Source organism: Columba livia, chromosome 5, assembly GCF_036013475.1.
Source record: "Columba livia isolate bColLiv1 breed racing homer chromosome 5, bColLiv1.pat.W.v2, whole genome shotgun sequence".
Taxonomy (NCBI): Eukaryota; Metazoa; Chordata; class Aves; order Columbiformes; family Columbidae; genus Columba; species Columba livia.
In genome coordinates, this window is record NC_088606.1 from 53724453 (window position 1) to 53752435 (window position 27983).

General features: G+C 45.3%; 1 protein-coding gene and 1 long non-coding RNA gene across 3 annotated transcripts in view; one reads left to right on the forward strand and one right to left on the reverse strand.

Annotated features, from left to right (window-relative positions):
• The window catches only part of TMEM86A (transmembrane protein 86A), a 32479-nt gene extending 31550 nt beyond the window's left edge, over positions 1-929 (reverse strand). Inside the window, exon 1 of the mRNA XM_065065234.1 lies at positions 776-929. Coding sequence (XP_064921306.1) covers positions 776-796 — 21 coding nt within the window. The 5' untranslated portion in view covers positions 797-929. The remainder of the gene's footprint in view (positions 1-775) is intronic.
• LOC110365469 (uncharacterized) lies at positions 139-27983 on the forward strand. 2 transcript variants are annotated; one of them, XR_010473074.1, is made up of 3 exons: positions 139-509; positions 2139-2202; positions 25317-27983. It is a non-coding gene; the product is annotated as an uncharacterized LOC110365469 (long non-coding RNA). The 2 variants fall into 2 exon arrangements; XR_010473075.1 differs by lacking the exon at positions 139-509 and adding an exon at positions 521-657.

Consider the following 27983-nt stretch of genomic DNA (forward strand, 5'->3'; position numbering starts at 1 on the left):
GCGCTGCTACACACGTCACCTATTGACAGGACAGCAGCGAGTCGTTACCTTATTGCTGGTTACATTAATTAAGACTCATGACTCCCCCATTAGACAGGCAGGTGACACCATCCTCGTCTCACATCGTTAGACGGTGGAAGTGCCAGACTGGCTTGTCAGAGGACACGAGGTCTCGGTGGACGGAAAGGTCTGCCGGACGTGGCGACTGACACACGCCTTAGCCCAAGCTGTCACCTGGACAGCAAAGCCATTTCCAGATGGTAACACGGAGGTGCCAGCGAGGGCAGGGAGGCCGCGGGGGCAGGAGGATGCTCCTGGGCGCTGCTACGGTGCAAGCCGAGCGCAGCTGGAGCAGAGCCGCTCGGAGCAGGTGTGCTCTGCCTGGAACAGATGCGTTATGGAGGCTTTCAAAAACATAACTGACACGAGGAGGAAGAGGAGGGGGGCCAGCGGGGGCACCGCTGGAGCAACAGCTGCCGGGGAGGGAACCGCCGCACGCCGAGGCCGGGGTGAGCATCAGGCACGCGGCGAGGGGGTCTCCATCAACGGTCGCTCGGCGGCAACGGTCGCTGCCTCGCGCCCCGGGCGCTCACGGGGAGCGGCGGCGGGAGCGGAGCGGAGCACCCACCTCCTCGGGGGCAGCGCCCCGGGAACCGGGTAGGGGGTATTGCAGGGGGGAGGGAGACGAGGCGGATACTGCCCGGGGGGGCGGCCCTACCGGCCGGCCGTGGGAGGGAGTCCCGCTCCCCCCGCCCGCCGCGGGGCCCGCACTCACCACCGTGACGGGGGACACCATGTCGGCAGCGGGGTACGTCCTGCTGGCGCTGCTGACCACCCTGCCCGCTGCTCGCCCGCCCGCCGGGGCGCGTTTTTAGACAGCAGTGACGTCACCGGAGAGGGGGCCCCCACGGCGAATGCGCTGCGGGGAGAGGGAGGGGGGCGGCCCCGGCCCCGCCCCGGGGCGGGCAGAGCAGCCGCGGCGGACAGGCGCACCCCGGGCCCGCTGCCGGACGCTGCGCGGTTCTGTACGGCCCCCGGGGGCGGTGTCAGTGGCGCCGGCCTCCTCTCGGCGAAGCAGCCGGTAGCGGCCGGGTTCTGCGCCGCGTCCCCTCCCCGGGGGCGGCCGCAGCGGAGACACGGCCTGCAGGGTACTCGGGGCAAGCGGCGGGTTGCGCCGGCCGTTGCGAGTCCCAGTCGCTACCCGTTGCTGGGCCGAGGGAGGCGCAGGGGCTTCTTCCCGAGAACCGGCTGCCCCGCTCCGAAGTGGGGCGCGTGGTCCTCCCGGCTGCCGCAGTAGCCAGGGCTCGCTTCTCCCGCCGCTCGCTCTCGGCCGAGAGAAGCGTCGGCCCGCTGCGGAGAACGGCTCCCCTGCCTGCCGGGGGTGCAAACGGCCGGGTCTGCCGCCTGCCCCTCGGAGCCCGTCCCGCCGCACCTTGGCGGTGCGAGGACACCCCGGGCAGGGCCCGCCCGGCCTTTGCTCCGGCTCCGGCACCGCCCGGGGCTGCCGGTGCCGCCGGTGCCAGGCACGGAGCGAGGGGCAGCACATCTGCTCTGCCCCGGGTCCCTCCCGGCTCAGCTTCCACCTCCGGCACGCCTGGTCTCCTGCCTGGACCCGCGCAACCCCGGCCCCTGCCCGTGCCTTCCCGCGCCTTCTGCCCGCAATTTCCTGCTCCTGCCCTTTCCCTTCGCATCCCGATTTCTTGCACAGACCCCTGTGGCCTTCCACCCTTTCTGCTTCCCCCTTGACTCCTCACCCCTCCCCATTTCCCTCTTTTTCCCTTTCCAGGGGTTTCTCTTGTTTCACAGCTGCCCGCTTAACACTTTCCATCGCCTCCATCTTAAGACCGGCAGGTGCTTTCTGAAAGGCTGAGCCGTGTTTTCCAGCCCTGTCCCGGCTCCGAGCGGCTGGTGATTGCCCTTGTGCCCCACCCCGGAGCAGGTCCTTCCCAGCTCACCTCCCCCTTCCCATCCTCCTGGCAAGGTCATCCAGACGCTGCAAAAATGTTAGTGTTGGCACAAAGATGGGGCGAGGAACATGTAATGTGGGATACTTGAGAGTGGGACGCAGCAGCTCAGGCTTGTTAAAGTCATTCTGGGACCGCCTTCAATTTGTTTTGACTTGAGGATTAATATTTCAGGATGAAGGAAGCCACTTCACATGTGATATGGTCTTGCTCAAAAGTTTCACTTCATAACAAACAGGTACTTAAATAGTAAATAGTAGATGATTAAGTAATCCGCTATTTGCAGCCTAAGCTAAAGTCATGTTTGGTATTTATCCCATCAAGGGAACATTTTCTTCTATAAAGTAAAAGAATCTGTACAATTGTTTTGCAGTCATTGTGCAATAGGTTGGTATAGTGTTTCTGAGGACAAAATGTATACCAACAGCAGTTCCAAGATCCCACAGAGGCAATGCAATTTGTATTGAGAGACATGTAAACAGAAGGCAGTGTCTGGCCCATCACCACCTGATGGGACCGGGATGGATGCTGCAGCCTATGTCGTTTATCAATCTGAGAGGGATTTCTATCCGAAAAAAAGAAACTGTGTATCTGCATTACTAGATCAGAGAAGCATTGCAGTGAAATTTGTGGCAAATAAACCTCGATCTGGCCCAAGTAAACTGTTCTCTGTACGGCAAAGACCCGTGTGGGTACAGCCAGGGGACTGAGAGCTGTTCTTACAGTTTCAGTTAAAATGAGGGGAGTAACATTTTCATTAGGCAAGAAAGATGAGCTTTTCCTTTTTTCAGGTAGCAAAATGAACTAGAGAATGGGAAGAAATTTCACAGCTTTTCACAATGAAGGCTTTGCCCTGCTGAAATCAAGGGGGACAGTCCCTAGCAGAAGTAGCACAAGGAAACAGAGGTATTTAGATGTCCAAAGATGCAGTTAATTTGGTACCATACAGGATTTTCAGAAGGACCAATGAACTCTCAGAACTTGAGTTCCTAATTGTTCTTGAAAATCCTTCTGAGAGCTTGATTATGTAGTGGCATTTAAATACCTCAGAAAAAAAATTATCCTTGGTCATTAGCCAAGCTCCTCATGTCCTTATCCTGGCTTTTATTTAAATTACAAACCAGGCAGTGCAATGGGAAGGGCCATGTTTGCTTTTGGGTATTGCCTCTGCTGCTTCAGAAGTGAGAGAAGGTATCAGAATGAATGCAGCTTTGCATGAGTTCTATTTTTTCTAATGCAGTATCTGTCTTCACTGGTTACCAGATGAAGCTTTGCTGGATCTCGCAAATGAGGAATTTCTCCATGTCGTTGATGCAGCCATTCAAAATATGTTAACACCTGAGGGTGGGGTTCCGTGCTATGTTATTAGCTCCAAGAAACCTATCAGAAGTGAAGAGAAAAATTGTGTGTGTGTCTCAGTCACTGGGAAACTCGATCTCATCAGTTTTGCTTGGGAGGGGATTGACCTTTTGTGATTTCCAGACAGTTCCTTCCACAAACCTTTTAAAATAGAGATTCAGAAGTCCTAATGAAAAATATGGTATTTGTAGGTAATAAAGAGGTGGCACCTATGACAAAGATTTTACAACCTGAATATAAGGTGAATTTTGGGGTTTTGTTTATTTAATACTAGATTAATTTCTTGTGACTCACAAGGTTATTTTTGTGGTTACGTCCATTGTTCCACTATCAAAATAAGTGCTACATCAACAATAAGTAATTCCTTTTAAGAGAGGGACACCTTGGAGTATAAATTAGGAATTTGGATAGAACATAAATGTTTTACATTTCATGTTATATTTTATCTAAATTACAATTTATCTACATTTTATTTAGATAACAGATATATTTTATGTTTAATCTAAGTTGGGGGCACCTTGGAGTATAAATTAGGAATTTGGATAAAGCAGAAATATTTTACTTTTTATCTAAATGCAAGCTCTGATAGAACAGGTCCTGGCATAAATCCACTCCATTCACTATGGAAGCATCAAGCAAGAGATGAAGCAAGCAAAGGCAATACAGGATCAACGGCTTCATAACACAGTCAAATTTGTCTTGGTCTGTTTATGCCATGCTACCTTTTTTATTTCTGCTGGTGGTGTTGCAGTTTCCTGTCCTGACCAGTGAAGGCAAGAGAGATCTCATGTGGTTTATCACAACATTTTGTTCTATATCAACTGCAAAGATTTAACAAAAAACAGAAAATAGTTCTAATTTGGAGGGTGTGTGGTATTTTTAACTTGCTGTCAGTAGGCGGAGAGCAGTGATTACAGGAGCATAAATTTATGGGGGTTGGGAATAGCAAAACAGAGCATATTTGTGCTTGAGAATGTGCATATTTGTGCTTGAGAATGCTTCTACTGGACCATGTTTGTGGTGTGTGTCATGATTTAGCCCCAGCCAACAAGCAAGTATCACACAGTTGCTCACTCACTCCTCCCCTGCCCGGTAGGATTAGGAAGAGAGGAAAAAAAAAATGTAAAACTCTTGGGTTTGGATAAAACCGGTTTAACACAACAGCAAAGGGAAGAGATAGAGACAAACAATGACAATAATATACAATACGAGGGATACACAATGCAGTTCCTCACCCAGAAACCAATGCCCAGACCGCTCCCAAGCAGCAATTCCCTCCACTGGCCATCTCCCCCAGTTTATATACTGAGCATGATGCTACATGGTATTGAATATCCCTTTGGGTCAGCTGTCCTGTCTGTGACCCCTACCAGCTTCATGTGAAAATTAATTATTCCAGCCAAACCCAGGACAATGTGCTGGGAAAAAAACAAAAACAAGCAAGAGAAGTCTTATCCTCAACAAGGTTTCTACACAAGCCATTTTCTTTCTGAAGGATCCCATCTGCTGCACATAGCCCTGTGACTCCGTGTGTGTGCAGTAGCACCGTGGCTTATGCAGGCCTATTTTTTATTTTTAAAATTAACTGCCGTAAATTTCAATAATAGCTTGACCCTTTTTCTTCCCCTCTGTATTTTTTCCACTGGTTTGTTCTCCTGCTGGAGAAATCTAAGTCCATGGACTCCACTAGTCCCTCCTATCTGGAGTGTCAGGAAGACTCAGAACTTCACGTTGTTAAACACAGTTCAAGGACACCCAAAAAAGGCACGCTCTTCCAACTCTGCTTGCCTTCACAGTGCAAGGGTCTGTAGACTTTTACATGAAATAGCATGTGTGGGTGTTTCTAGGAAAGTGTTGGGACAACCACAAACTCTGTGTTTTCTAGCTGTTTGTTATTCAGGAAGATTGTCCGACTCACAGCAAAGGCTGAAAGAGAAGCAAAACACTTTTCACATTCAGGTACCCCTGGAATGAGCGGGGGCCCCATCTGTCACTTCACTGGAACAGGCTCTGCCAATGGGCCGTGGAGGCACATGCTTCATTTTGCATTTTCAGATTTACTTTTAATACCAAATTGCCTGGGAATTAAACTACTGAGGAACCAGAATCAAGTGTGTTGTTAAGTTCTGGAAAACTTTTAACTGAGACCCATCCGTGTGAGGTGCTCCCGAGTTGTGTCCTTGCTGGCTTCTTTGAGCACAGTACACCCAGATCCTGGGACGACAATGTTCATGTCATCTGCTGCCACATGCATCCCATGTGGCTTTCTGTTTTGTCATATCCAACTCTAGACGCATTTGTGGTTTGCATACAGGTCATTGCACTGGTTCCTGATGCTTTTCATGTCAGGTAATCTGGCGTTTCCCTCTGCCTATGAGGACATATTGGGCTGTTTCCTTTCTATACAGATTTATTTCCTGATGCCTAGAGAAATTCAGAAAGTGCCTTTGCTTCCCTCATGATGTCCATTCCCATAATGATAATAAACATAAAGTATTACATTTAGACTGCAGAATTAATGTCTGAGTGAAATAAAAGAGGGACACGCCTCCTGAGAGTGCTTTTTCAGGCAATTTACTGAGCCAGAAAGACAACACATCATCTATTTATAGGCTTTGTATTTGAAAGTTTTCTTCCCAAGCATAAAATCACTTTGCTGTTTGCACTTCATAAATGCCATCTGTACGTGCGCGTGTACAATGTATATGTATTTGGAAAAGTTAGTATTTCTAGAGACAAGCATGTATATAGCTAAGCAGGACCCAGAGTGCAGGTCCGTTATGGGAATTTGCTTGTTTGTGATTGGTTTATAACCTAATAGACATGAAAAGATGCACATTAAATTCTTATTTAAAAAGTTAATTGAGTAGGAAAACTATTCTCCATTTTTAAAAATTATTCTACAGCATGGGAGTAAATAATAAAATCTTAAATGTTTACAGTTTGTAGAATCATAGAATAATTTGGGTTGGGAGGGACCTTTAAAGATCATCTAGTCCAAACCCCCTGCCATGGGCAAGTAAACCTTCCACTAAATCAGATTGCTCAAAGCCTGTCCAACCTGACCTTGAACACTTCTGATCATGGGGCATCCAAAACTTCTCTGGACAACCTGTTAGTAACCACCTTCATCGTAAAAATATTTCTTCCTTACATCCAATGTGAATCTACCCTCTTTCAGTATAAAACCATTGCTTCTTATCCTGTCACTACAGGCCTCAGTAAAAAGTCTCCATCCATCTTTCTCGTATACTAAAGGGCCACAGTAAAGCCTTCTCTTCTCCAGAGCCTTCTCTTCTCCAGGCTATACAACCCCAGCTTTTCTTCACAGGAGAGGTGTTCCAGCACTCTGATCATTTTCATGTCCCTCCTCTGGTCCCTGTTCAACAGGTCCATGTCTTTCCTATGCAGAGGGTCCCAAAACTGGGTTCAGTACTCCAGGTGGGGTCTCACCAGAGCAGAGTAGAGAGGCAGAATCGCCTCCCTCAACCTGCTGGCTACACTCCTTTTGATGCAGCCCAGCATACAGTTGAATTTCTCAGCTGTGAGTGCACATTGCTGGCTCGTGTCCAGCTTTTCTCAGTCCCTTCATCTCCCAGCATGTCTTGATATGAGGGGTTGCCCTGACCCAGGTGCAGGACAGTGCACTTGGCCTTGTTGAATCTCACAGTGTTCACAGGCCCACTTCTCAGGTTAGTCCCAGGTCCCCATGAATGGCATCCCATCCCTCAGGCATGTCAACCGTCCCACACAGCTTGGAGTCATCTGCAGACTTGCTGAGGGTGCACTAGAACCCACTATGTCACTGATGAAGACATTAAACAGTATTGGTCCCAATATGGACCCCTGAGGGACACCACTCATCAGTGATCTCCATCCAGACACTGAGATGTTGACCACTACTCTCTGGATGCGACCACCCAGCCAGTTCCTTATCCACCGAATAGTCCATCCATCAAATCCATACCTCTCCAATTTAGAGAGAAGGATGTTGTGGAAGACCATGTCAAAGGCTTTACAGAAGTCCAGACAGATTACATCTGTAGCTCTTCCTTTGTCCACTGATGTAGATACTCCAACATAGAAGGCCTCTAGGTTGGTCAGGCACAATTTGCTCTTGGTGAAAGCATGTTTGCTGTCTCACATCACCTCCCTGTCTTCCATTTCGACATATCTTCCAGGAGGATCTGTTCCATGATCTTACCTGGGCACAGAGGTGAGGCTGACTGGTCTGTAGTTCCCAGGGTCATCCTTTTTACGCTTTTTAAAAAGGCTAAAAAGTCCCCTTCTTCCACTTGCAATGGACTTTGCCTGACTGCCACAACTGTTCAAATATGATGGAGTGTGGCTTAGCAACTACATCAGTCAGTTCCCTCAGAACTTCACAACATACATCTCGTTGGGTTCCATAGACTTATGTATGGTCAGGTTTCTCAGGCTGTCTCAAACCTGATCTTCACTATGATGAGAACGACTTCATTTGCCCAGCCCCTTCCTTGAGGTTCAGGGACTTGAGAGATGTGGGAAGAGGCATCACCACTGAAAACTGGGACAAAAAATTGTTGAGTACCTTAGCCATGTCAGTTGTCACTGCTTCTCCTGTCTTAGTTACTGGGTGGGAGTAATACATTGTCTTTAATGTTCCTTTTTACTTTGTGGTGGTGGAACATTTTCTTTAATCTGCCTTTTCCCCACAATGTACTTGTAGAAACCCTTCTTATTATTCTTTGCATCCCTTGCCAAATTCATCTCCAGTTGAGCCTTAGCTTCCTTGATTCCATCCCTGTGCACCCAGGCAGCATTCTTGTATTCTTCCCGGGATACATGTCCCTGGTTCCACTGCCACTGTTTTCTTAGACTTTACTTTGACCAGGAGGTCCTTACTTGGCCATGCTTCTTTCCTGATTTCTTACATGTGGGAATTGAGAGCTCTTGTGCTCTAAGAAAAATGTCCTTAAAGAGCATTCAGCTCTGTTCAGCTCCTGTATCCCCGAGGGCTGTTTCCCAGGGTCCCATCCACTAATTCCTTAAACAAATGAAAATTTGCTCTCCTGCAGTTCAGGGTCACAACTCCACTCTTCATTTGTCCCATATCCCTCAAGACTGTGAGTTCCACCAGGCCATGATAATTCTGCCAATCTTGTCATTTTTAATTAGTTTATCCGTGTTGGTAAGCAACAGATCTAGTAACGCCTCACCTCTGTTTGGGCTTTCTATCACCTGGATTAGGAAATTATCCTCAACACACTCCAAGAGGCTCCTGGATTGCTTACAGCTTACTGTGCCACTTTCCCAGGAGACCTCAGAGTGATTGGAGTATCCCAGCAGGATCCAAGCATGTGAGAACAATGGCTCCTCCTGCTTGGGTGGCCTGCAGTGAACACCAGCCTCGAGGTTTCTTTTGTTGGCTTGGTCCCTACATTTTACTCATAAGCTCTCAACCTGTTCATCACTATTTTTCAAAGACAGCTCTGTGTAGTCAATCCATCTTTTTACATGGAGGGCAACCCCTCTGCCCCTCTGTCCTTGCCTGTCTGTTCTGAACAGTTTATAGCCATCAACTGCAGAGCTCCAGTTGTGTGGTTGGTCCCACCGCCTTGCAGTGACAGTGATTAGATTGTAGGTTTCTAGCTGCATGGTGACTTCCAGCTTTTGTTACCCAACAGTTTTATATCTCTGTCCTGTCTTTTAAAGCTATTGCATGTAATGTGAAACAAGTTAAAAGAAATTGAGAAGGATTCAATAGAAGCTCTTAAATAAACCAAAAAATCCAGAACAGCCTACATCAAATAAAATTCTGATGCAGTTACAATTTCTGTTCCTCACTCAGGTGCCCCATCTGCCAAGTTAGAAACACACCAGAAAGAGCTCTGATTTATCTAGTGATAAATTCAGTAGTAATTTAGTGATATACTTCTTTACAGCCAGGAGGTGGTAATAGCTGGTGTGTTGCAACATGCACAAAAAGAGATGAAGGCTTGTCCTGGGAATCATCATCAGATGATTTATAGGGAAAGAACATGATGCAATTAAATGGGGAGATTACAAAACAGAATACAGGTATGGCAAATGATCTAATGTTTCTTTTCATTAAAGTAATTTAGCTGAGCATCTGGCAGAAAAACTGTATTCATGCTGAGGGATAAGATTTAAGGAAGAAGTGGGAGAGGACCCCAGCCCAACCCAAAGCTAAGTGCTGGTGGATGAGACCAACCTTTGGTGGCATTTTAGGTTTTGATGGGCTTATACTCATTGTGAGTGCATGGTGGCACAAGGGATGAGGGCAAGGCAGAAGCTGAGAGAGGAGCAAGGAACTGGCCTGGAAAAGGTGCATGGTGGTCATTAGAGCTGTAGCAACCTGATGGTGTTTCTCTCAGGTTTTCAAAAGTGATCAGTGGCTTTCGATGGATGGTCTAGGTACCTTAAGTACTTATTTTTCAGGGAGCATTTTCGGTTTTCTTCTCTGTTCTATATTTTCTAGTTGCTAACCACAAATTGCAGCATCCAAAGTCACTGATCACATCAAAGTCCTATCTGTGGCCAATAGGCTTTTTCTGAATTACCTTAAAATCAGTCTGAGTCACTAATGAGTTCAGGTAAAGTTTTATCACTATGTTTATTTAAAGCAAATCACTGCTACATTTCCCAGATGAAAATGCTGCCAGCACTGTCAGCAAGCAATACATTGATTTTAAATCAGCAAGACTGCCATTGATCTTAGCAGCTATTTATTGCACATATTCCCAGCAGCCACTTTCTAATGGAATTTAAACAATTCAGTAGGGTCGCTCGAAGGTCTCAAGGAAGCAAGGGAAAATTTTGTCTGTTGCAGGAAATACCTCCCAAAGACAGTGCCTACACTCACAATCATAAGACACTCAGAGTGGTGCACTTCTCGTGTTTTGGTGAATCCTAATGATTCATTTTCAAAACATACATAGCTCTTCTTTTATTCAGCTTGTCCTGGCATTATATGTACAGTTTCACCTCTGTGTTATTGAATCCCTGAGCTGCTGGTTGCTGGAGGCTGGGAATGTACAAAGCAAATATGTCTAGCCTCTTGGCCTCTTCTGGAGCTCTGCAGCAGTTAGCTGCTGTCAGCCTTAGGATAGACAAACCGTTAACTTGGTGCAGTACATCTACCCCTGTATTAGAAATACTGATATAAGAATTAGCCTAAATATGCCTCTCTTTCTGCTTTCTTTCCTATAGAATATGACCTTTTCCATTTCAGTTTAAATCTTGCACCAGAGGGACAATTTTTGTTTGGATATACCATTTCTCATGGTTTAACAAGAAAAAACATGCAAAACATTATTCTCTGGCAAAAAATATATTTGTTACCGATGTCACTCTGTTTTCTTGCACATGATCTCAGCTCTGAAAGTGTTGCACAGATACACAGGAAAAAATAGGAGGAGTAGGAAGGGAATAATGACTGTAAAATATTTAAGAAAAATATTAGTTTATCATTAAACTGAAAGGGATAGTGCTTTGTTTGGGACTGGAGGAGGTGTCCAGTGTATGCCTTGAGTCAGGCGGGTGCCCTGCCTTCGGTGCTAGAAGAGCCTTTGCTGGCACCACGCCGTGGCTCATTTCAGCTTTTAAATTGCTGCGTGCACAGTGGTACCTGTTGGGGCCATTATGTCCTTGTGCCACTTGGGCAGGTGCCCTTGTCCCAATCTGTTTGGCTGGGTCTGCTGAAAAAAACTGTGTGCACACCAAATGGCTCCACAGGCCACAGAGACCCTCACGGATGTCTGTGGACTCAGGTTTCGTGAGGAAAGACAGAAGTGCCAGACCTACTGAGAGGGTACCTGAGATTTGTACAAAAAGCACGATGACACTTTTCTCTACCTCTTACGTATGCATAATGCACATTACCTAAAAGCTACAAATAACATAAGCACATAAACATGAACCTGTAATTTTAGCCAAGACTTGACCTGTAAGAGTGTTCTGGTTGTATTTCTTTACATACTACAGACTGCAACATAATACAGCAGATAATGAAGGATGAGGGCAAACAAACACTTTGAATAAATGGAGGCGTCCGTCACTTGCAAACCTCTACTGCCTGGCATTGAGCCAAAGCTGGTGGATGTTCTGAGCCCCTCTGGCATGCTTCTCATGTGTTATACCAAGGACTAGAAGAACAATATGATTGTGTGATGTTTCCTAGGTTCTTTTGGGAGGTCTGGATTATATGCGCGGCTGGAAGTGCCCCATATGACAGAGAGTGGGAGGGAAGGAGGGAAGCAGCATGTTCTGGTAAATAAGAATAAAATGGGAGCTGGGCTTTCAGGTGGGTTTCTCTGCTGAATCGATGGATTACCATGAGCACATTTAATATTTTTCACACCAGTCTGCATCAATGGATGAAAGCTGTCTTCAAATCTGGCTTTTCCCTTTATAGCAAAGTAAGCTTGAATACAGCTACAGCCAACCAGAGCATATTCCTTTTTCAGAAATACATCATTTTACCTGCGATTAAGTGAAGCAGTAGCGCTCAGGGGTAATGCAGCCAACAGGCAGCTAGAAGTGTGGCTGGTGGGCAGGGAAGGAGTTTGAAGCAGAACCCCGCTGTGAACGCAGCGGGGGCTGGGGGCAGGCTGCTCTGGAGCGGCCACACTCCTGAATTTCTGGCTAATAGCTGGCCGAGGCTTTTTGGATCTTCATAATACTGCCACAGTTCCCTGTCACTATGGAAACTGGTTTTTGAAAAGGCACTAGTTTAAAAAAGTGAATTGAAACCAAAACTTGTGCTTTGTCTTAGTCTCTGGCTCTGGGGTTCCCCAGGGAACAGGCAAAGGCTCCTGGAGGCAGGTCTGGCCTCCTCAAGACCCAAAATCAGGTTCCTCTTCATGACAGAGCCAGGGCTGCATCAGCAGCTGATTTTTCCACGTATACGGGCAGAAACCACAAGAGCTGTTAAGTCAGCAGGAAAGACCCCCAAAATAGCTGCAGAGGAACCAAAACCAGTGCCAAAGTAACACAGTGTGGTCTGTCCCTCCCACCATCATGCAGGCAGTCAGGGACATTGCGGTATGCAATAAAATTGTGTACAGCTCAAACAGTGTTAAGCAACTTCAGGAGATGATTCTTAAAATTGCTTTGCTCTGTACAGTCTCGCCAATGCTTAGATATGCGAGCAAACACTACTGTGTGGTTAGTGAAGGAAAAGGACAACAGTATTGGGGGCTTACCCGTGTGCTTGGCATCCCTGGCTGCTGGACCTTCACATTCTGCTTCAAAACCAGCAGAGGTGAGCGTAACCAAAAAGGCTTTTCTTTCTGTGTGTGGGCTATAAAAAGGTTCTTATTGAAAATGGCTTTGCCTTGAAGCCTACACTTCAAACTTAGCTGTGTTTATAATGCTTTGGGTATGTCATGCTTGACTCCAGTGAGCCAGCCATGAGAAAAAAAATGGCATTTTAAGCCTCTCATAGCGAAAATCACACAAGGGACTTACACGTGAGTGCTGGTCCCATACTAGACCTGGTGGCACAGCCATAATTTTGATAGTATTTATGCATCACTGTCCAGCATTGGAGAATCGTACCTGTATCTTGACACTACCACTGTCACCTGGGAATCACAAAACACTTGCAACCTGTATTTTCAGCCCTGGAGGCATCACTGGAGCCCAGAAACTCTTTGCAAAGGCTCAATGAGCCAGTACACTTCTCACCATTCCTGCTCCTTTCCTGATTTCATCATTGTGCCCATATAGCTCTGTGGGGCTGTGCTGCATTACAAAGAAAAAATTGGGGGCTGGAGAAGTCCAGGAGGGGGGCACTGAGCAGCCTGAGGGGGAGGAAGGAGGGAGGGAGGTTTTTGAGAGAACTTTGACACTAAAGAAATCCTCACTGATCTGCCTTTCTGGGATGAGTTCAGGAAGCCCTGTGTAGGGCATACCCCACTTGCAGCCCTTACAGACACCTAATTAGCAGGTGCCAGGGTCCAGGACATGATTCAGAGTAATTAATTTCCATATAAATTTGGCAGAAGGAGGTGAAGACTCCCCCAGGGAAGACCCAGAAAGCCAAATAATAAAGAGCTTGGAAGACAGAGTCACAATGTTTCCATCTCTCTCTAAAATTCAGCACCCAAACCCCACTCCATGGTAAGGTCCTGAAACAATAAATTCCTGTTTAGGACAAAGAAATGGAGGAGAAGAAATGTTACAGTCTCATGCAGTGAAAACAAGAGAAGTAAGCAGCTGGGCTTCTTTTTCAAACAAATTAAATGCTGCTCTGTTATCATGTTGCCACACTGGATTGCTTGGACATCTCAAGCCTTTTCACCTTCCCTTCCCAGTTGCCATGTCAGCATCTTGCCACAGAGCCCACAGATCTGAAAAAAGCCTGCAAGAAGCCCAGGGAGAACAAAGAGCAGCTGCTCATGTGCAGAATTTTGGTGCAGACCCTGCCCCAGAGCACAGGGGCTATTCCCAGTCTAAATGTCGGAGGCTGCCCCTTGTCCAAGGCCAGTGTACCATCTCCAGTGCAAGCAGGAACCTGTATGATGTGGTCAGGGACTGCTGGAAAGGACAAAGTCAGTGGTGGAAAGGACTTTCTGAGCCTCAGGTGCCCCCAAATACCCTTGGACCAAAGACATGAGCCAGCAAACTCCAGCCCATGTGAGGGAGCCTCTGCAGGCCCCTTCCGCTTACAGTTATTTTTGGTCTGTTTTGCTTTCTCTCCCTTAGGGTTTTCTCTTTTCCTGGGCGTGCTGTCAGGCCCAGGCACTTTGCCAGCAGTGCAGTTCAACATTGCTGGTCATGCTGTGCCCTGGTCTGAGAACTTCTGCTCCCAGTGTTGTTGCTCCAGTCTCCTCCAGCCAGAACTGCATGGTGGCAGTTTTCAACAAGAAAATGCATCCACACAGCCATCTGTGGTGACACTCATTGCTTGTTCTCATCAAAAGCATGTTTAGAAAAGAGAAGTGAGGCAGGCTTCTTGTCTGGCTCCTCTCAGAAATTACCAGTGTGCCAACATATCAAGAAAGGAGTGACTGGAAAGTAGCTTAGAATAACTACTAGCATTGCCCTCTTACCTGGAATTGCACTTGTTTGTCTATGAATGTTCTAGGTGCTGCAGTGCACAAACTCAGAGGAGCTCCTTTTTCAGTGACACTGCCCCTGCACTTCACTTGTTCTAAATTGCTAAGCTGGAAGGCATAGCCTTGAACTTGGGCCAGTGTGTCTTTACCATAAATATCTGTGGTAGCAGCTTCAAAGACAATAATTTTCCCCTGCCACCCTTAGTGGTTTTTTTTTCACTATTCAGTATGCTACCAAGCCATTAGACTTCAAAACACTTTAGCATTTGTCATTCCCACATCTGCAGAGGGAGGACAATTGCTGCAAACAGAGGGCATGAGTCTCCTGATGGGGAATGGAGGTGCTGGTGCTGGTACCAGTCCTTTCCACTGGGTGCACCAAGGCTTTACCACAGCTGCCAAGAGGGGAGAGTGAAGGCAAGAGAAGATTTTAGGTCAAGCAGCAGTGCGGTAGCACCAGGCTGGTACAACGAGGTTGCTAGGCTGCCTCCCAACCCTCTCCATGCTCCCAGGGCATCAGTTGCCCTTTTGCTTGTTCCATGCCTCAACTTCTGCAAGACTGAGACGGTTAAACTAGAATTTTTATTTAGACTATTGAAGACTTTCAGCTAAAGAAGAAAAGTTATTCTACAGAGGAAGATCTGGATGCTGCCTACAAATTCCTGTCCCTATTACTAATCAGCTGTAGGAGGCAAGTCTTTTAAAAATCCCTATTTTGGCAGTTGAGGGTTAGGCAGCATTTAGGAACTGAAGCCTAAGACAATTATTCAGAAAGCATGTTCGACTGCACCCCAAAGTCACTCTTATTGATCAAGTAAATAATGTGTCCGTGCAGTTTTCATCTTCTCTATTTCTGCTAAACACAGAGCTAAATTGGCTTTCTCCTAATCTTTCGTTCATAGGGCAAAAACAAATGCAAACAGAAGATAAAGAAGATCAGTATACCCTTTAGGAGAAGTCCAAAGTGCTTCTCTGCACTATCAGTATTGTCATATCAGATAAATAGTTTTGAATTTTTCCTGTTTGGCACAGAGAAAGCTCTATTTTCCACCAGAGTTCATGTAGCCTCTGAGACAGGGTCAGCAAGAGGCCAAAGCATAATGGACAATAAATCCAGCATAAATAACTGAATTGGGATTTAGATCAAGATGCAAATGTTTGAGAACCTTAAAGAAGATATTTGAACTGATCTTAATTGCTAAAAATAAGTTTAAAAAAATTGTAAAGCTTTTTTGTTTTTTAAAACTTCTGGATAGCTAAGGTTCATTTATTTTCCTGAGGTGGAAACAACCAGAAGACAACAATGTGGTTTAGCTGTGAAGTAAACGTGCTGAGATCAGCTCATATGTCTGTCCAGAACTGCTGACTTCAGGGTGCAGTCCTAAGTGCCTGCTTTTCATCTCATGATAACTCATGTGTATTCATGCTGCTGCTGTGAAAAAATACAGCTCTTTCAGCAGTTAAGGCTAGCTTTGTAGTTATGTGAGAGCATGGTATACTTTCCAGTGGGGACACTGCACTAACACTAATGTTTTGTTTGGAATAATTAATAGCAACAAGGATTTTCTTCAACTTGAGCTGGAATTTTTATGTTTTTACTACACTCAGTCACGAATGGTTGCTTTCTAGCAGGACCATATAAACTGGGCAGCAAAAGTCCCTTCAGGTCAAGCCTCTCCTGCAAGGCTGGACATTGCAGTGCATCTGATAATGCTGAAAAGTGGAACGGCAAAAGGATCAGGAAGCTCTGAGCCTTGTGAGACATGTACATATGATGTCTTGCAAAGACTCTTCTTAATCAGGGAAACACTGGAAAGGCTTATTCATTGCTGTCAGTGGCAGAGTCCATAATCGCTGCTGTGCAGACAAAGAGCAGTGAGCTTGATAGAAACAACTAAGAGTCATCCCTTCTTTTTGGATGAATATTCTGCCTTGTGTAACATTATCAGACAAAGAAATAATTAGATAATATTACATTTGTACAGGTACATGTGCCATTTCCCCTCAGCAGAAAGAGAAGCGTAGCTGGGAGTGGCGAGGGGGACAGACACTCAACTTGCACTTATGTTATGTGGCTTTATGTCTCAGTTCTGCCACAAACCAGCTGTTTCTCTCACTGTCCATCTCTTGCTGGGTGCATGAGTGAGGCACAGTGCAGTCTGTGCTGTGGTTCTCATTTCTAAGTACTGTTGTAATAAATGTAGTATAGACTTACTTTCCAGTGTCGTGCTACAGGAGTTTGCATTTCTGCATCAATACCATTAGTTTGATGCAGCTAGCTGAAATAACAGTAGAAACACACACAGTTAAACAGGTGTTCTGCATTTCAAGTCCTTGACCCATGCCTACTAAAGCATTTACAGGAGATATGATCTGCAGCCTATTCAAATCAATTAAAGTCTGTGTATTCACCTCCATGGGCTTCAGATCAAGCCAAATGAAAGTAGTTACAGAAATTATTTGCAAGAAAGAAACAACAAAAAGAAAAGCACAGGGCTGGATGATGCAAAAGAGAAAAGTGCAACAAAGCTTAATCACTGGGAACCACTTAAAGGCTTTTTTAGTTAAACGATTGAAAGTATTGATGTAATTATGGTGAATATGATGACAGGAAAATGAGATGATTTTGTATATAAAAATGATTATCTTAGACTAGATTAGATTAGAGCACTACACATTAACTTTTGAATACCTGCATATAATTGACTTCACAGCAATAAACTGAACAAGAGAATGACTAATCTGTTGACACAAATAAGGCTGTAAGCAAAGATGTAAAGATGGGACAATCTTGCTAAGGTACAGGTTTTGACTGCCTTGGTCTAAGGCAATGGTGTCAGAAGATACAATATTTGGCAGCAGTATCAGTTAGCTATAATTTCCTTCCCAGCTCCTGGCCTTGCTCTGTTTCCCCCCGGCTCCTGCCTGCCCTGGTGCCAGCACAGACCTTGGTACAGCCTTTCCATGAATCACACGGGGAAACTGAGCCCGCCGTCAAACATGCACACACGGAGACAAGCAAACATATTTTCCTGGGTTATTTTTTAACCCAGATCACCCGCCCCGATCTGGCTCAGAGCACGTGCTTTTGAGCACTGGTGTTGACAGCAGGGCCAGTACAGCACAAGGTGAGGAGAGACGGGACGGCTGGGACGGGCATGGGGCACGGGCTGGTGGGGCAGCCCAGAGGCACTCGCTGGCCACCAGCAGCTCAAGTCAGCTTCTCCTTTGCTAAGGGTCCACAAAGCTTTCATGTGATCTAAAGATCACCAGAAATACCCATTCTTGGGTTTGTGTTTGTTTTAATGCAGTCAAATGAAGTTTTTACAGTAACCGTTTGCTTTAAAAATTGTTTCACCTTGTAGGAAGTGATGGAGTGTTGATTACTCATTCACTGAAATTCAAGAGTCTGAATATAAATTCTCTTTTCACTCCCATTCCTAGAATGTCGTTCCAATCAGGACAGTGTTTAAAATATCTAAATAAACTCCCATTCAGCTACATGTATGAGAAAATGCTTTCACTCAGTACAATAATGCAATTGTGCCTTTCCTCTGAGATGGCAAAAGAGGGTTGTTGGAGTCATTTTGAGAAACAGAAACTGAAAAGCAGAGGCTGTCAGACAGACTGGACATGAGAAAACATAAAATCAAATAGCGGACATGTGGAAAAGTCCCTCTGCATGCACAGACAGCAGAGAACAAAGCGAAGAAAGCAAACTGTGTAATATGAGAAACCACATTGCTTCACCAACTAGAGAAATACGTAGATTTGGGTTGACTCTTTTTCATACTGGCCAAGAGAACGGAGTGTGAGCGGACTGGTGCTCTTCTGACTTCTGCTGATGTAAATCAGGAGCAACTATGCTCAAACAACTCATTTCAGCACAGATACACTAAAGTAAAATTGATTTGAGTGAAAAAAACGTACAGGCCCAAAAGAATAGGTGCAAAACCTGGCAGTCAGCCCTTGTAATTCCTAATAGACATAACATTTTTGTGGCACTGACCTAAAAAAACACCAAGTCCCAGTAACAATTGTTTCCTGTATGAACACTAGGATAATTTATTGTACAGCCAAAAGATCAGCAGTGGAGGAGGTCTATGTTTAACCAAACAGAACAAAAAAACATTTTTACAGTTGTTTATATTTATTTGTTCTACAAATGTCGAGACAGGATTCCTTTTTGGCCAGTCTGCAGATCCAATTAATTTGTTTTTCAGTTTCATTTTTGTGACTATAAGTTCAGAGGTGACTTAGGGTTGCAATACACAGTGACCACAGCTGCTAAAAATAGAATTCAATAACGTAATACATACAACAGTGTTTAACCACTGCGTTCCCTACACTTCAGCTCTTTGAAGTCCCTGCACTTAGGCAGATTCATCTATTTGGAGGCATGTAAACCTGCTGTGGTTGTGAATTACCATGCCCAGAGTAACACAGGGAAGGAGAAGATGAAAACAGCACTTCCAAGAGGCATCCTGAGCGACTGAACAGACACATGGCTGAACGCTGCCCTGTCCCAAAGGGATGGGTGGGGAAATGTTTTCCCTTGGGAAAGCTAGGATTTCAGCCTTTTCCTTGATGAATGGCATTGATTTCAACTGCAAACAGTTATTAAAATAGCAGTGTCTAAAATCAAGACAGAAAAGAAAAAAGGGTGTAACCGGAATTAGAACAATGAGATTTTTACGGATTTTTTTCTTGTGAAGCTGCAAGGCTAGAAATAAATTTTACAAAGCAAAGTAAAAACTCGCCCCTTTCCAATAGTGGGCAGTGGCCTTTTTTATCCTCTAAATTTTCAGATCATCAGGTATAAACCAGCTCTGAAGAAGAGCTATTGACTCAAAGATGGTGGATCTTGAACCCAGGGCTCTGTCATACAGGGTTGGGTCCGCCTTGCTGGGCAAGGGGAGCTCCCAGGGAGATCTGCAATGGGTGCCTTGAGCAGAGGGCAGCGCCTCAGTGCCCTGGGAGCTGCTCAGCAAGCAGCCGGGGATCTTTCCAGCCCAGCTGCCAGGGGCAGAGCCAATGTTTTGCCCACTCCCTGCGGGTAACCGAGCCGAAGAGGTGTCCTGGCTGGGCAGGAGAGCAGCCACTGAGTCTGGGTGTTGGGCCAAAAGGGGCAGGACAGCTGCAAGAAGTGGCAATAATACTGGAGTAAATCAGAAAAGGGCTAGAATAGTGGAGGTGTTCAATCTTGCACGTGTCGAAGTAGACACAGGAGAGGCCAAAGTGGGGCCAATTGACGGGACCCACTGCCTCAGAAGATGCCTTCTGATATTGCAACTAGGAGCAGTTTTATCACTGGCAAGCGAAGGTCTGGGTGGCATTATCCCACTCAGTGATGCCATTGATACCGTTCTGCTTGGTGTGTTCTCTTTCTCAGACCAGGAAAAAGAGAGGCTTTCATACGAAAAGCATAAATAGTTTGGGTTTGTACAAGAAAAGGAAACATAGTAAAGTGAGGATGCAGTGGAGATCTCTGCCATTAATGGTCTTCTCTTAGTTTTTTCAAGTAGTGCCTACCTGAAGTTACTTGTCCAAGTAACTTCATTGGTAAAAATCAACAGCAGTGCAGAAGGTAGCCTGTGTTTCCTTGCTCTTTAACAGTCACCATCTTCCTCAACACTAGAGGAAAGGCAGACAGTTCTTGGCTGATGGAGGGGAGGCCAATGAGGTGACACTGTCTGACAGCTCAACAGGACAAAGATTGTGAGAAGAGCCAGGTTCTGCAACTCAAGAAGTGAGAAATACAGTATCTGTCATGATCAGCCATAGCCAGGCTTTAATTTTTAGCTGCCTGTATTTACAGTCTTAATTTTGTATTTAGGGCCTTTATTTTTGTGCTTATGGCACAAACTTGGCATTCATGCAATACTCCAGGTGACCAGGTGAAGTCCCCTCATCAGCCTCTCTTCCCTGGCAGTTTTATCATCTCTCTGTTCATCCCAGCTCCAGCCCTGGCTCTTGCAGTGCTCCAGTGATCCTGTAGGATCTCAGAGCAGCTTCTGACAGGTGGATGGAGATCCCTTACACATGGGGAAAATGTAGCCTTAACTAGATGTGACATATCTGACATAATATCCCATTCATCCTTGACAGCCTTTAGTTCCCATCTGTGTCTGCAGCGACTGTCGTCTAAGCCATTCCTGCCACATCACTTCCTGCATCCAGGGTATTTGCACGAGGCATGTTTGTAAGACCACATTGTCTGATGTGTTTATGTTCTGGATTAGCTTAATGGAACTGCAATATAACCTGCAAGACAGTTTCCCAGCTGGTAAAACATGTTTAAACAGCAAAAACCAAATAGACTTTCTTATTGCTTCAGTCTTTTTATATCTGGTTGCTTAGCATTGTTCCTATCTCATGTCCACTTTGCAGTACTTCAGCAAGATTGGCAAACAAACTGGACAAAAATCTATTTAACAGAGATCAGGAAAAAAAAAAACAAATGAGATATAACAGTCACTGATGGGATACACAGACATATCAATTTGGCAGCTAGTCAAACACCTCTGAGCCATCAGTTGTGCTCATTAAATGTCAGAGTTGTGAATTTGCCCTGGTTATTATCAGCAAATGCTTGAACATGACACAGCTTGGTTGCAAGAGATTTTTCTCCCCCAAATTTCAGGTAAATAGATGAATGAGATGTCAATCACAATTCCATACCCCAGTTTTAGCTCCAGAACCAGGTTTCTGTGTCACAAAGCCAGGTTGTAAACTTTTCCTTTTATTCCAAATAAAGACAAATCTTTTCCCTAAGTATTTACAAGTACTTCTCAAGCAGAGGCTACCAAACCATACCTATCTGAACTGAAATGCCAGTAAAACTGGCACCAAGTTTTGATTTAATAATGTTCCTTGATACAGCAATGGAAGCATTTACATAGACACACTTGCCTCAAATCTTTCCCCCTACACCACAAAAGTGATAGGGCTTCTAAGTGGGTTTTGGTGGGGTTTTTGACGTGGAAGATTCAAGAAGCAGCAGACTTTTTGTAAACACTCAAACTTGGAAAGATGCTGCCATTACTGGGTTTTGTTCCATTTAACATCACTACAGGTCATGTATTATATGACAACCACCAGGAGGCAGCATAAAATTAAAGACAACTAGAGAGAGATAAAGAAAACCTCATCTTTTTTGCACCCGACAGGGGCCTCAACAGTGGTAGGATTTAAGCCAGGTGTTACTCAGATAATTCTACAGAAATCAGTGAGGTCTCCCATTGACAAACTGGTTAACCAATGTGGCCTAGGTTGTGAAACGCACACTTGGCTAAGAGTTCTGTCTCACCAGGGACTTTGGGATTTGACCTTTAGTTTTGAACGTGTGACTGTATAAACAAGCCATCACTATTTGTCTGCACTGCGCTCGTCACAAAAACCACTCACACAGAAAGGAACTGGAGGTAAGTAGCAGGCAGAGGCCATTTTTGTAACATCCAAGCCTGGTGATTTCTCTGAGGGCAAGAGACCTCCTTACCTTACCACAAAGGTGGAGAGCTGCCCAGCTTTACAGCCAGAGCCCTAAGCCTCTGCAGATCCCTCCGTGACCTGGGATCTTCATTATTTAGACATTCAGAAAAGTGTTCAAGTGTTCCCCTCTTTAAGAGATACTATTGCCTCTGGAGTGCAGTATTACTGTTGCATTAGGTAAGCATCACCATCAGCGTTCTGACTATTGCTGTGTGCTTGTATCATATTCCAAAACATGCAAACAAATCTCTAGCCTTTGCTCCCAGCAGAAATGTTGTGTGGGTTTGAATGGAGACGGAGAGGCTGCCTGGTGGGAGGGGACCGACAGACCAGCTAAACCATGCTCTACTGAACAAGTAAATCAGGAAGCTTCTTAAGAGTGAAAGCTCTATGTCAGACACTGCATTTCTCTAGCACTGGACCCAACAGGGATCAGTATTCTTTGTGCCACTGCTCAAACATGGCAGCACCTTCAGGAGCAAGTGGCGTTCATTAAGCAAATGCTGAGTAGCATTTGCAATGTATTCAAGACGTCTATCTCAGATATTATTTACCATTAAGGTGGATATCAATCGTGTGTCTCCAGTGTCCTAATTCTCAGGAAAGAGTTAAAATTGTAAGTGCGACCTCAAAAACTGCAGCTATTTGCACCTTGCTGTTGGGTCAACAGTTTGCCTGATTAAAGGGGCCCTGACCTCTTCACCTGTAGAGGAAGGTCCAAAGATATCTTCTGAAGGTCTCAGGGTTGTTTACCTAAAGGCAGAAGTGCAGAAACCAACATAGGGAGGCAGCCTGGGAAGTCAGAACACAAAAGATGTAGCATGGCGGAAGCCTCTGACTACTAATAAGATAGTACAGCTCTCAACTCATAATTTTGCAATGCCCCTCAACCATGTGAAACCCCAACCAAAGCATGTCTCCTTTGAGTGACATGAGCTGAATCTTGCTGAATTTATGATTCAGTGCCATAGCTGCACTGCTTCCTGCAATCCCTCTGATGCTGAAGAAAATAACTTGCCTATTATCTTTACTGTTAAAGCCTGGATTTCCTGTACAGGGGAAGTCCTCATGTAAAAAAGCAGAGAAAATACTTTAAAGAAGGAGGAAAATGTGCTCGGATTGTGAAGCAGCTGATCTAAAGGCAGCTAGCCCCTGAGGGAACTCTGGGCCACAATAGTTGACATTTGAGGCAGGAAATGATGGTTTATTTAACTAACTGAACTGAAAACTGCCAGAGAATTTATACAAGGGAGCAGCATTTAGCTAAGACAGACATGAAGGCTCAAACTCCTACGATCGTGGGAAATCCGAAGAGATATTTGACATCTGTAAGAGCAAGTGGCCTCTGCTTTGTGATTCATCTAAAAGATAGATCAGGTGGGCAACAGATCCCCTGGAGGGAGCTCCTGCTTGGTCGTCAATAATGTTTCTTGCAGTGTTTGCCACTTCTCCACAGTTTCTCTTCCAGCCACAGACCTGCCTTGAAGTTTCTGAAATATTATCACACAATTCTGCAACTGAGCTATTCTGCTCCTAAATATGCATGGGGTTTTTTCAAATGGTTCAGTAAAAAATCTTGTGAACACATTTGCTAGTTAAAAAGGACCTTTCTCTTCAAATAATGGTAGTTTTTCAGACATTTTCTCTATTCTTCTTAGCAATATACAGTAAACGCTGGGATTTTTCACTTTCTGTGGTAGTGAATGATACCCAGGAGTCTGACTGCTAGAGGATCTGGCTACAGACACCAAGCTGAGAGGGAAAAAACCTCTCTAAGTCAGACAACTTTAGTAACAGCAATGCATAAATGCATTTAGTAACAGCAGCATAAATGCATTTGTTATTCATAATTGATACCCAGGGGAAAAAAAATCTGTGAGCAGTTTTTGGGCTTCACAAACCAAATCTGACTTTGCCGGAGCCTGGCCAGTCTCAATGCAGACATCCTGTAGGTGAAGCGCTTGATCTAAGATCACCCCCATTTTTGCCCAACAGGGACGTTCTCCATTGCCCTGTTTTTTCTGCTGCATGTCCCTCCCGCTCCTCTCTCCAGCCCTGCAGAGGGCCAAGGAGTCAGCGTTTTGAGCTGGAATCCATTGTCCCAGCTGCACTTGAGCCCATTTAACAGGGAAAATGACAGGTAGCCGTCCTTCTGCAGCGCAGTGACCTTAACCTCCTTCTCCAGGCCCTGGGAGAGCAGAGGTCAATGAACAACAGTCCGGCTGCTCTGCTGAAAGCTGTGGCCTTAGGGGGACTAACTTGTTGTTGTTGTTAGGTTTGCTTCCAGCCGAATGGTTTCCCATCAGCTTCATTGTGCAATTGTACAAATTCTGACGCCAGCACAAATACGGGGCGATGCAAAAGCCAGCAATGCAGAGGGAGCAGAGTTTTCTCTTGGCAGCTGCACTGGCTTAGGCAATCCACAAATGCTTGTGGAACACCTGTTCCAAGAAAAGCTTGATGCAAACATGAATGTAAAACCCTGTGAGATGATTAGTCAGACCCTCCTGCAAATCTGCACAGATCCTGCTCCTCCCTGTGCTGCACTTTGCTCGACTTCTGTGTGCTGCATACTTTTAAATGCTCACACAGCACTATCTGGAGGAGAGTTCTTCAAAGGGGAATGAGTCTATAGCACCAAATCATCTCCTGCTGAGCACCACCAAATCATCACAATCTTGGACAATCAATCAACTGATTTTGTGTTATCTGTGTTTCTCTAAAGGCTACATTTCAAAGCCTTGAATGTATGCATTGGAAAAGCTGACTTCCTTCTCTGTTATGGTGAAAAAAAGTCTTCAAAATATTTAGAACCTGATTTAAGCTAACAAGTCAAGCAAATAAGTGTTGAAACTCAACCTCCTGCTTGATGCTCTATTTGTTGTTCATCCAGTGGTAATGAGCCAGATTCTTGACTGGTATAAGTGGGCATAAATCCACTTAAGCCATGCAAGAATGTTGATTTATGCCTTCTACAAATCTGACCTTTATTTTGGTATTTCACGGTAAGCTCCAATCCTCTTTGCACTGCTCATTTATTGGAATGGAATTAGATTTACCAAGGTATGCTCTGACAAAATGGATTGCTTTTCCCTTAAATTTTTATGTCAGGGATAAAATGGTGGTCTATTTCAATGTAGAATTGCTAATAAGATAGTTTTGTCAAAAGAAAGTCAGAAATGATCGTGTCATTCACTACAATGCTGCACATTTTTTTATTTCTCAAAGTTAAACCAAATTAGTAAAATGTGCTCCACAAATTACAACCTCTTCCTAGGAAATCTGAGATAAATCTGAAGGATGGAGGTTGAAATAAGTTTAGCTAACAAACAATTGCATAAAAGCTTAAATATATGAAGATAAATTATTTGCTGAGAGTGTATTGGAATGAATATAACCTTATGTGTGCTTAATTGAAATTATGTTTTTTACTTCTAAGTCCACAGTCCCTGCACTGAGGCTCAGCACACTGCACAAAGCCAGACTTACCGGAAGATGATAATCAAGAAATTATTTTATTAGTTTTAAATATAGCCCTCTCAATTTTTGACTGTACTAACTGCATGGTAAATACAGTTTACCTCTGCAGAGAACCACGCTGAGAAAATTGCGTGTGAGACTACACTACTGTGAAATGCTCAATATGGGGGCTACACTCAGAAGACGGAACTCATGTAGGAGGCAGCAGCCTGTTTGCTAAATTCTGTTTCACATCATCTTATGCTGATGCTTTCATTCTGCACTAGCTTTTTATTAGCCTCCTGATGATGACTGAAGTGTTAGTTTGCATTGAATTGTTTACAGCCCGGCCACCATGTAAAGACTTGTCCTTTAACATGACAGTACACCCATAGGGATTTGACACGGATACATTAAGGTTGATATGATAAGGTACGAATGGCAATGTGCAAGTGTGAAATCACCAAGAAACAACAAGAATGGGCAAAGGAATGGTATGTGCACCTTCTGAAGGCACCCAGGCCTGGAAAACCAAGGGCTGCCTCGTGGGTGGATCTCAAACTTCTGCTGGAGGCAGTTTTTCTCCTGCTCTGACTCCCAGATGAACCTCAGATCTGTACTGGAAGTAGCTTGTCTCCAGCCATGCTTCCTCGGTGGACCTTGAACCTATGCTGTAGCTTCACCTTCAGTCTCATCTCCTGGGTGGACTTTGAACCCATATTGCAGCCTTTTTTCAAGCCATGTCTCTGGTCTGATCTCCTGCTGCTCCTAGATGGCCCCTGGACATGATTCATTAACTTTGCCTTATTTGGGACTGTTTATGGACCCTGTTAGCTGTACCCAGGTCTGCGTGCCATGTTTAGGGACAGCACCCAGTCAGTGAAAGCATTGCCTGTGCTGGGTCACTCTCAGCTCCTGCCCTGCACCACAGAGAGTCCTGTTGAGGCTACATGGCTGCACACATCTCCATCCTCATACACATGAAAGAAGGAGTGATAGTCTGTGAGAGAAAATATGCATGAAACCAGTTTAAAATAAAATAAACTTCCCTTTCTATGTGGTTTTACATTGGAGCTGAACATAAGAAAAGGAAACACTCAAGATACCTCTGATCTGGTCTGATCTGATCTGATAGAGAGGTGCAGGTTTCTTCATGTCCTTGATTCTGGAGGTTGTTTCCTGATAACATGCAAAAGAGATTGGGTTTCTTAATCTCGGAGGGTGGGGGTGCTTCATAATCTGGGCATAAGTATCTTCAGCGCAAAAAGAGGATGAGATGAAGAGGTGTAGTAGGTAGAGGAGCGGAGTTTCAAGAAACAGTTTATTTTAGGTTGCTTTCATTCAGCAGCTTGTTATATTGTTTTTATTTTTCACAGAATCACAGAATGTCAGGGATTGGAAGGGACTTCAAAAGATCATCTAGTCCAATCCCCTTGCCAGAGCAGGAACACCTAGATGAGGCTACATAGGAAGGTGTCCAGGCAGGTTTTGAATGTCTCCAGAGTAGGAGACTCCACAACCCCCCTGGGCAGCCTGTTCCAGTGTCTGTCACCCTCGCTGAGAAGAAGTTTCTTTTCAAATTTAAGCGGAACCTCTTGTGTTCCAGTTTGAAGCCATTACCCCTTGTCCTATGGTTGGTTGTCACTGAGAAGAGCCTGGCTCCATCCTCGTGACACTCACCCTTTATATATTTCCCAAGACTTGGCAAAGATGATGGAGAGTGGTCCAGCAATGACTTCAGCCAGCTCCCTCAGCACCCGCGGATGCATCCCATCTGGACCCATGGATTTATGGATGTCCAGATTGCCTAATAGCTCCCTAACCCAGTCCTCATCCACTAAGGCAGACTCCTCCTTTGTCCTGACTTCCTCTGGTGCCTCAGGGGTACGGGGCTCCTCAGGACAGCCTCCAGCAGAGGGTAGTACAGTAGAGATCTGTAAAAACAGCTGGGAGCCTGACTTCCAGAAATGCCATAACCCTAAAAAATGAAGTAGATCTTCAAATCAGGCTCTCATTGTTGTTTGGTAAATTAATTCAAATATTTCTCTAAGTGACTGAAAAGAAGATGCTTTGGCTCCAGAGTGATATGGGAAAATGTACAATCCATTTGATCTGCTTCAGATGCCAAAACCATCTGCAACTGCATGTGGCAAACTCACATTTTTCAGCTTTCTCAGGCACATATGATTACGAAGAGCTTTAAATACTTTCAGTAAAATAGATAAACCTTTAGTATGCTCTTTTTGTTGTTTACTTATCTCTCAGCAGCATTCTGTGTGAAGATCTTCTCCTCGAAGGCTCGGGGTGGGGTTGGCTGTGTGTCTGTGAGTCTTTCAGCGCAGAAGACTGCGTTCAGAAGTGCCTGTGGAGCAGCCAGCACGAACAGCAGCGGCTGGCACCGGGAGCGGGTCACAGATGCTTGTCTGAACGTGCTATTGTGCACTATCTCCCCACAGTTTGGGCTCCAGATGTTGCTGTACTAAAGCCACGATCGCCACCTGCTGTCGCAAAGCCAGCCTGAGCCGGGGAGCCACATTTTAGTGAGACCCCCGTGGAGGCCTCACCCCCCGGCCACCAGCCGCTCCCGCGAGCCAGGGCCCGCGTTCCTCACCCTCAACTGGGCACTTCTAGTGGTGCTCTCAGTTCT